Source organism: Apis dorsata, unplaced genomic scaffold, assembly GCF_000469605.1.
Source record: "Apis dorsata unplaced genomic scaffold, Apis dorsata 1.3 scaffold_295, whole genome shotgun sequence".
In the NCBI taxonomy this organism is placed as follows: domain Eukaryota; kingdom Metazoa; phylum Arthropoda; class Insecta; order Hymenoptera; family Apidae; genus Apis; species Apis dorsata.
This window is the reverse complement of record NW_006263570.1, coordinates 1,137,331-1,148,202: the sequence shown is the minus strand read 5'-3', so window position 1 is coordinate 1,148,202 and position 10,872 is coordinate 1,137,331. Positions and strand designations below refer to the sequence as shown.

The window sequence follows — 10,872 nt, the reverse complement described above, 5'->3', positions numbered from 1 at the left end:
TATATAGTTTTGTGTCTTTACTTATGTTAATAGATATATTTTGTTTGAAGTAATTTCTTAAATTTGTCTTCATAAAAAAAGAAATACATAATTTAAAACGACATAAAAGTAAAAAATTACATTAGTGTTTTAAATAAATGAAATTATGAATTAATTTTTGTTGATATAACCAAACTAATATTAGGAATCGTAAGTTTGTTGTTATAGGTACATTTATTCATTAAATATACGTTATAAAATAATTGAAATTAAAAGAAAAAGACATTGTAATTTGTAAAAATTACAATATATATTTGTTATTACAATATATATTTAATTGATTTCGTAATTCAGTAGTTCTTTTTTTGATTTTTTACATAGTAAGAAATTAAAACAAGTTTCGTAGCTTGATGTGAAATAGAAATATTAAATATGACTTTATATATATATATATACATATATGCATAAATTTTATTTATAAGTTTATGATGTTATGTATGAAATTTATAAGTTTTATATTATTTTTATTTTTATATATATAATTAAAATATAATAATATTGTTCTATTTTATTTATGAATAAGAATTTGACATAATTTGGAATAAAATTTTTTTTTTATAAGTCATTTTTTTTATAAATCAAATTTAATTTGTTTACATATTGTTGAATATTAAAATATTTTTGTAGTTTATTATTTATATGTTTTATTAAAAAAAATAAATAAAAATGAATAAAATTTTTCAATAAATTATAGTTAAGAATTTTATGGAAAGTTTAAAATACAAATATTAAATAAAGTATATAATTATATTCTACATGATTATATAAAGAACTAATTTCAAATATTTCATTATTTTATTAGTTTCTACAGATAAAATAATAAAATGATAGAAAATAATATATCTAGTGAAAGTGATGAAGGGGAAATAAAATCAGATTTTGAATTGGATTTTCAAGATGAACTATGTAATTATCCTCATGTTTTAAGATTTATTCAAAGAATGCGTGATCATATTAAAAAACGAAATAAAAAAATTGCCAAGTTACGAAATAAACTCAATGAATATGTAAGAATTATATTTTTAAATTTATTATTTTAAATTTTTCCTTTTATTCATATATTATTTTATATTTTTACTTCTACAAGAAATAATTTATACTTATTTTATAGGAAATAATTTATATTTTTATTTCAGGAGAGTCAGAAATTATTACAGAAAAAAAATTTAGTTGATTATGGAACTCAAACAAATCCTTTGGAATATGAAAAAGAATCATATCTTTCACAAGATTGGAATATTAATAATGATAAAACTTCAACTGATATTATACAACAAGTTAAAGAAGCAGCTGAATCTGCTTTATTGCAAACTGGTTTTGTTTATGAAGAAACTTCTGGTTTATATTATGATTATAATAGTGGATATTATTATGATGCAGTAAGTATTTATATAATAATTATTAAACTTCCATTACTAATTTTTATATAAAAATTATATAAAAAAAATTGTTTCAGAAACAAGGTTTATATTATGATGGTAATACAGGCACATATTATTATTATGATGAAACTAGTGGAACATATCAGTTCCATAGTCAAGCTCTAGTAACTGGGAACGAAGCAGCTGCTCGTGTGCAAGGCAAGAAGGAGCAAAAGACTAGAAAGGCAATTAAGGTACTTAAACTATTATATAGAATGTAATGAAATTTAAAAAAAATAAAAAAGAAAAAAAATCATTTGCAGACAAAAATTTTTAATTTTTCAGGTTTTGGATGACATACATGAATTAATAAATGGCCTTTCAAACATATCAATTGAAAAATACAGGCGTCAAGCACTAGGTAATTATCCTATGCTCTTAATATGCACACATGTCTCTCTTGTAGGATGAGGGGAAAAAACGTAAACTTGCGAAAAGAGAAGGACAATCAGAAGATGAACTCGAGGAGGGTGAATGTTCAAGCAATGATAGTGACAGCAGTTCTAATGACATTACTCCAGAATTATGTATTAGTAGTGACAGTGACCATGAAGAAGATCAAGGTTTATTTTTAATTTGTTTTCCTACAACATTATTTGACGAAAAAAAAAAAAACATTTTATTTATTTAATACATAAAATATTAAGTGATTATTTTTAATACTTTTTTTTTTTCAATTGAATGATTGTTTTTCGTTATATTTTAATAATATATGTATAATTTAATAATACATATATAGTATTATAAATATAACAATATAATTATTAATAGTATAAATAAGCAAATAATATAATATATATTAAACTTGAAATATATTGATTAATTTTTTGTCAATTTACTTTTATTTCAGATTTAGCAAAAACTTATCCACCATGTATGAGAATCATAGTTAAGGAAACCACTTTACCAAAATTAAAAGTTGGAAGCCTTTTTCTTGTTGCATATACGGGTGGTTCAATTGGTCGAGAAGGTGATCATTCTGTAGTCATTCCTGATATAAATATTAGTAAAGTAAGCATTTCTAAACATCCTTAAGTTAAAAATAAAAAAATTTTTTTGTATAAATGTAAGTAATATAGTATACATAAAATAATTAATATTTTAGCAACATGCCCGTTTTTTATATAATGAAGATAAGAAAATATATGAAATCACTGATTTGGGATCAAGAAACGGTACATTTTTAAATGGTAAAAGATTATCTGTGGCTAAACAAGAATCTGATCCTCACGAAGTTTCGCATGGTTCAATTGTGCAAGTTGGAACTACAAAATTATTGTGTCACATTCACAATGGAAATGAAACTTGTGGTCATTGTGAACCAGGACTTGTTCAACAAAATAGTAATGCAGAAGAAAATAAATCTTCTAAAAAGCAGCAACATAAACAAGAATTACGGCGACTGAAACATAAGTTTGGTGTAGAAAAAGATAATGTTGCAACTGCTAGTCAAGTAGCATCAGGATATCAAGATCGAGCGCAAAGTCGTAGAAAATGCGTTGGTTCTTTAAATCATCATGCTAAAACACAACAAAGTTCAATGGACATGTAAGTAATTTATTTGTTGTAAAATTTAAATTTAAAAAATTATCATATGAAAATTCTTAATTTAATTCTTAATAATATATATATATATATATATACACTATATATAAATTATAAATTTATTTATAATTTAAAAAATTTATAAATTTTTTCTTCCTTTAGATATTATATGATTATGATTATTATATGATTAAACATAAATCAACTTTCGTTTTTTTCGATCTTTGTTTAAGTTTTTTATTTTTTTAAGTTTTTTTTTATAATTTTTTATAAATTATATTGTGATATATAATATATATCACTATAATAATAATAATAATTATTATTATTTTTATACATCAATTTTATACATACAATTTTTTTTATATTTTTTGCAATATTTAATTTTTATATTATGATTTTATTTATAGTTCTATCGCAAAGGACAACAGAGGATTTAAACTTCTATCAAAAATGGGCTGGTCTGAGGGACAATCATTAGGAAAGGAAAGAGATGGTCCAATTGAACCGGTAAGTCCTGCTTTTTTTATAATATATTTTTATTTATTTTAAAAGCTAACTTAAAACTATTATAAAGTTTAAAATAATAGAGTAATTAATGATATGATTATTAAAATATTAAAAAATTATTAAACAGTTGTATTATTTTATCAATTTATTATATATATATACAAAATTTATCATTATTATAATATATACAAAACGAATTTTGTCTTAATTTAAAATATTTTATAATCTTTGTAATGTAGAATATTTAGAAATGATAGAATATTTGATAATTTTTCACAATTTTATGATTCATAAATTCAATAAATAAATAGAATCCGTCGATTTTTATTTGTTATCTTTATTTCATGAACGTAAATCTTAGCATGAATTATTTTTTAATAAAAGACAAAAGATATTTCTTTCTCAAAAAAAAAAAAAACTATTTATTTATATTCTTATTTAAGTCTAAATTTTTATTTGATATAACAAGATTGCAAATATTTATATAAATTAAGTAGAGATATGTTTCACTTAATAATATTATAATTTATGTTATAATAGTGATTTTATTTAAATTATATATTATACATTCTTTTACATTATATACATATTCAAAATTCTATTTTTAAATTTTTTATAAGTGCATAAATATCATCAATCCAGATGATAATAAATAAAAATAAATGAAACAAACCATTAATTTAAAGATGAATATTTCTAATCCGAAAGTTTGTTCTAAATATCTTCATTAGCTTTTGAAAATGTTTTTTTAGAATCTATTATCTAATAATAAACGATAAAATCTAATAGTTATAATATGTAAATGATATATCGATAAAAAATGTTTTTTTCGAATATTAGAATATTATTCTATCCGCGATTCCGATGATGTCAATTCGCAATTGCATGGAATATTCTTCGGATTAGTAAATTCATGGTATCGATATTACACGTGAAACCAAAGCAAAAAATGTTGAGAAATATAAAATGCATGATCATTCATTATTTGAACATCATCATTGTGGTCAATATAGATCAATGTTATATATATTTTTTTTGAAATCAAAATACATTAAAAAATAAATGAATAAAAATATAAAATAAATTAAATATTTAATCCTAAATATTTATCTTTTCTATAATGATATATACATATGTATTATTGTGAAAAAAATATTATTGGTAAAGAATGAGTATATAGAATTATTTATATTTAAATATAAATAAATAATATATTTTAAAATATTTATGAAATTTTAAAAAATATCATTTTAAAAAAATATAGTTAATAAATATTTGTTTGATGTTCTTTATATCGTTTATTATGCAAAAGTCACTTGATTTTTATTGCAAAATTATTTCAAATTTATTGCAAAAAAGTTTATCGATTTAAGACATTCAAATAATGTATAAATTATTAATTTTTTTGATTTACTTTTCTTGATCACAACTTTAAACAAATTGCAACTTAAAATTTAAAGAGAAAATATCAAAAAACATATTTTTTTTTAATTTTTAAAAAATTTTTTCAACCATCAAATTTGCAAAATAAAAATATTTTTAATAATTTTATAGATAAAATGAAAAATTTATTAAAAACATCAATCTTGTATGAATAAAATGAGAAAAGAAAAAAATTTATATTTTGTGATCAATTTGATGTTTAAATTTCTTTTTCAAGTTTTATAATAAATTATATAATATACAATTATATAATTTTTAATTTTTCAAATAACCAATAAATGCTTGCAATTATTTCTCCAAAATAAACGAAAAAAATATTTCTTTTAAACTATGATATATAAACTATTATTAATGATGTACTTACGATAAAATTAAAAAAAAATTTGCTGAATCAAAACACGTAAAACAGTTATATCATCAAAATATATATGATTAATAATGGAATTCATATTCTAATATATAGTAATAATATAACTAATAATGTTCGCATTCGTCTTATATCTATTATAATATATTTGCACAAGGTATTAAAATAATTTTCCTTCGATAATTATAATTAAAATTTTTTTTACTTTTGTCTAAATCGAACATTTCGATTGATAGGCCGCTGTAAATTCGCAATCTGATTTCGTTTGCCTTTTTTAGGCAAAGCGTTAAAAACTACAATTGCTGCTAGTATTATCGTTGCTCATCCTCTTGTACGCTTTCTCTGTTCCTCTGCCTCCACACTATCGAATCACAGATGATCACCCTCTGACTGATCCATCCGATATTTTGCCGATACACACATATGCATATACGTGTCTATCCATGGACACGGTACATATGTTTGCAAAAGCCAGACAGCAAGCTGGTTCTGGTAGTGCTGCTTACTCGTCCGGCCGCATCGCATTTCGACAGCAACGAAACGAGCGCCGACGGCACGACCAGAGCATTCGTATGATAACGAGCGTAACTCTGCGAGACATGAAACGGAATAGTAGAGGGGATCTTTGCAGAGACGAAAACGGGAGCAGCAGAGAGGGAGAGGGTACGACAGAAGAGGTGTCCCTGGGTAATGAATGCAAATGTATTGAAATCCAAATCATTATTTTGTCTAGACGCATCGTATGCTCTATTGCACGCTCTCTGAGCTTAAGGAAGGGAGATGGCGTGTTGCTCCACTCTTGTGGGGGTGGATCGAGGGAGAAAGGAAACATAGACAAAGCGAGAGAATGTTGTTTTCTCTCGTCTCTGTATACTTTGACGTGTATCTGCTAAATTTGCCTGTAAACTTTATCCTTCTTGGCAAATTATGGTAAATTTATCTGTGATCTCTACACTCCTCGCATTGTAATCCGTTGTTTTCGTGGATAATGATTCTCTTTCGATACTTTTTTTCTCGTAAAACGATTTCTGTCATCGCCGTATAATTATGATTCATGATAGATAGAAACGAGGTTGATGGTTCTTTTTTACTGATCGTGAAATATTTAATATATTTTCATGTCGCCAATTAGTTTTGTTTTTATACAACACAGGAAGCAATTATAGGGATAATAAATATCTATGTTTTACGAATATTTGTAATGTGGAAAAAAGAAAGTCGATTTGAGATATGATATAGTTATTTTTATTCTTTTTCAATTGTTTCATTTCGAAGAGAAATGGTATAATTTTACGCGAATACGAAGATTTAATCATATGATTAAAGATACATTATGATTACGTGATTTTAAGTCAGAAATATGATGTACGATTTAATAATTTCATGCGATGATTAATTTTGCATTTTGAAATGTATTTAATAAATTGGTTTCTCATGAAAAATTTTAGATTCATCAGAAATATCATATACTTTACATATTTATAAATATAAAATAATAAAATTTAATTATTAAAATATTTTTTAATAAATTAATAATAAATTACAAAATTTAATGCTTAAATACATAGTTTTTCCAAATATAATAAAACATTTTGAATTTGTTGATCAATTATCAATTTAAATACGTGAAAGAAATAATTTAAATTCTTCTATAAATTAATCAATGTTATACCATATACAATATATTATTTTATATATATTGTATCAAATATTTTTGGGAGTAACTGTACCTATTTCTGTGGTTTCTCTTCGTTCAATCTGTATGACCTACATCGTAAACTAGAAACACACTCTCGGTCGTACAACGGGGGTGAAAATGTAGGAGAAGGAAGAGAGACGGATGACGAGGGGTGAATCCGCATGTTCGCTTTCGAGAGTTCGTAAACCAGACATTGTAAAGCTCTCGAATGGCGATTGCCACTAAACCACGAGCATACGATAAAGTATAAAATTGTCGCAAGCTATGAAAGTGCCGTTAACAGGTGTAGGTGGATGCATGTCCTATCTGATCAAATGAAATCTTGGAAGATTCATTTATTTGAGTACTTTCCGATGTAACGAAGACTTTTTATTATTGACTCTTTTCGGACAGAGAAAGAAAAATTGGATTTTTTAAAAGATGTTCGATATAACAAGTAGATGCAATATTTATTTATTATTAATTTTTAAGTTAAAAGTTAAAATTTGAAATTAAATCTTTCTGTATATATCTTTGGAATTGAAATATTTTTTTGAAACTTTGATAATTTTGTGTTATTTATGTCAATATATAAATGCAATGAGTAGTTAAATATTTAAGAAAATTTAATCTCTTTTTTCTTCAGTAGAGTTATCAATGATACTGCTCATGAATTAATAATGTAAATTAATAATCTATAATATTGGTTTTTATTTCCATTTTCTTCTATATTCCATTTCATTTCGTTTTCATTTCGATAAATATCATTTTGATAACAATAAGTATAATATTTTTTTTGTGTAAACATATCTGAATCTTGCTTTATAATTTTTTCAAGTAATCTACATATGTTTATGGCGTTGTCTATTTGTTTTCGTTATTTGATTTTTTTAGGAAACTTAAATAATAGTACATTTAAAAAATAGTTATTAATCTTAAAATTGTTCTACATTATATTTTGATGATGTTCCTTTTTCTTTTTATTTATTTATTTTTTCAAACATTTAATTTTACCATTCGAAACATTTAATTTTCTTTATTTAGTCGCATTCTGTCACTTATAAATAATGCAATAACCTTACAATTTAACTTGGAACTGTAAAGTTAAGCCGACTCGTAACGCCGATCGTTAAACAATTGCAACTGAAACGCAATCGATGCAACGCGTTACAATTCGCTGTCTTGAAGGCAACCTTAAAGTGCATCCGGAAACTGCAACAATTTCATTTTATGGACTTTCACGTAGACCGGCTGTTGCGAGCCATTTCACGGTTACAGCGTGAACATCCACGGTAGTGCCTTTTACGATTTACATTCATTTCCATATTGCATTTTCTTGCCCTTTACAGTACCGCGAGGAAAAACCTGATTGATTAATGACGCAATAAATAATCCAACGCGCAGCTTCGCGAGGGAATGAGGCATCGTGGTGCTTCCATAAAATCTTCTATTGGAAGAGCTTTCTACGATTTCTCTTTGAGAAGTATAATACAGTTCGCGTTGGAAATTAAAAAGATTTTATATATCAATGCAATTAGAAACAGAATTGAACTCTTATATTAGATATTATATTAAATTGTAAGTAATAGTGTATCAAGTTTCCAGGTTTTTAAAAATTTTTAATTATTTATAATCAATGATATCGTGATTAATATTTGCGATAATCGTTTCTTATATTCAAGACAATTTTTTTTTTCAAAAAAAGATTTTCCATTTAATAAAACTTGATTAATGTTAATTTATATGATCTTTATTTTTAATGATTTTATTATTCAATTCATTTCTTGTTAGTCATTTTTAAGTGTGATAATTCTTTGATGTGATAATTTTTAGATGTAATAATTGATCTTTAACATCAGTTCAAAAGAATATAAAAAATATAATATATTAAATAGTAATTATATTTTTTTACTTTTTCTATATGATAAATATTGTCCAAAAAATTCTTATATGTATGGGTCGTTTGATTATCAAAATTTTTATTTAATTTTTCTCTATAAATTGTAATTATGATAATTTAATCTTACTTGTACTCTTACTTGGAAACTTTTTCGAATTTTAAATATTTACTTATTATAAGAATGATAGAAGTTTTTAAAATTGATAAAGAAATAAATTCTTTGTTATGTATTAAAATATATTACGCAGATATTATTCTTTTATCTCATTAAAAATACAACATAAAATTTTTTTGAAAAAATGAAATAAATTGTGATTTTATAAAAAAATATTTTAGGTTGTGAGAAATTATAAATTCCATCGTTGAAATTTGTAATAATTCTTTGAAGCATACAGAACATGATTTAAATATTTAAATTTAATATTTTATATTTTACAAATATTATATTTTACAGATTTTATATGTTATCATTCACTTTATAAATATAAATACACCGATTGAATTATACGCTTTCATTTAGACTTTGATAAATGTGGATTTAGCTTACAAAAAATAATATAGTTCAATATCGATATTTTTTTATATGTCAATGTTTTTTTATAGTTTATATGTATCGTTATATAAACCGTAACGAAACTATGAATCTTGATAACGATTTTGTAACAGTGTCATATGAAAATCAACCTTAGTTGCAATAAATCTCGATTCGTTGCGTTGAAAGCAACTTTCTAAACATAAATCAAAGATAATATCGATAGTGCAATAATGTGTATCGTTGATTAATTATATTTATTGTATTTAAAATTTATAGATTTTCTTCAATTAGTTCAATTTTATATACATCATTGCTCAATATTTTTGGTACAATGTAATTTAATTAGAAAATTATAGAATTATAAATGACAGAATAATAGAGAATGATAATAGAATATAATAACACGATAAAATTAATAATTGAAATCTAATATAATAAGAAAATTAAGAAAATTGTATTTGAAATTTATAGAATTTTTAGTTTATTATATTTTTAATTTATAGAATTTTTTTTTGTAAAGTTTTTTTGGCTTTAAATTATTCAATTTTTAAACTATAAATTAAATGAAGAAGATTCTTCTGAATTATTTTAAACATTAGAATCTACAATTGTTATTTCAATCACTATTATCAATATTAATTAAATTATATTTATATTATCTATTAAATGCATGAGAAAATGAAGAATAATTTCTATTATTAATTTGTTATTTTATATTTTAATTATATTCTTATATTAACATTAGGAAAAGATAAGAATATAAGATATAGATTTTTATATTTGTTGAGTAATTAACATTAATGTTTGCTTTGACTTCTTGACTTAGAATCGAGTTTCCAAGTATATTAATTTTTTTTTGCATTCTTTAATTTTTTTTTTTTACGTAGCAACAACCCCTTAATTAATTTTCCAAAAAAGATCTAAAAAGAGGTCTTAATAAAGTATTGTATAAAGTATTACAAATTTTTTTTTTGAAAGAAAAAAAAAACATTTTAAATTATTTTAAAAACTGCGTTGTATGATATCGAGTCTAGTTCGACATTGCAATTGGTGTAAAAAATGTGATGTTGAGCCACATAGATGTCCCTCGACATAGGAGTCCTAAGAGTTAACATCTGAATATATTAACACGTGTGTACTAATACTGATAATGATAAGTACATTAAACGCGACGCAACAGCAACGTTCCGATTATCACGATTTCGATCTCCGTGCAATGCATCCCCTTCGTCTCCAGTTTGTCCAATTCGCTTTTAACTTTCGTTTTTCCCCCGGATAATCGTCCGGCAAGTCCGGATCGAGAGTGTTTTGATTCGCGCCACGTTGAACAGCGAGGTTAGAGAGAAGAGGGAGAAAGATATAAAGGAAAAGAAAGAAAGAAAGAAAGAGAGAGAGAGAGAGAGAAAGAAAAGAGCCGGATAAAAGTGAATCGTA

At 23.7% G+C, this 10,872-nt stretch overlaps 1 protein-coding gene across 1 annotated transcript in view; it reads left to right on the top strand.

Moving 5' to 3' along the window:
• Positions 1 to 27: 27 nt before the first annotated feature.
• LOC102681638 (angiogenic factor with G patch and FHA domains 1) overlaps positions 28 to 10,872 on the top strand; it is a 33,883-nt gene continuing 23,038 nt past the window's right edge. The window contains exons 1-8 of the mRNA XM_006617233.2: positions 28 to 107; positions 840 to 1,046; positions 1,176 to 1,418; positions 1,496 to 1,654; positions 1,867 to 2,023; positions 2,311 to 2,471; positions 2,566 to 3,008; positions 3,416 to 3,515. Of these exons, the coding sequence (XP_006617296.1) occupies positions 864 to 1,046; positions 1,176 to 1,418; positions 1,496 to 1,654; positions 1,867 to 2,023; positions 2,311 to 2,471; positions 2,566 to 3,008; positions 3,416 to 3,515 (1,446 nt within the window). The 5' untranslated portion in view covers positions 28 to 107; positions 840 to 863. The remainder of the gene's footprint in view (positions 108 to 839; positions 1,047 to 1,175; positions 1,419 to 1,495; positions 1,655 to 1,866; positions 2,024 to 2,310; positions 2,472 to 2,565; positions 3,009 to 3,415; positions 3,516 to 10,872) is intronic.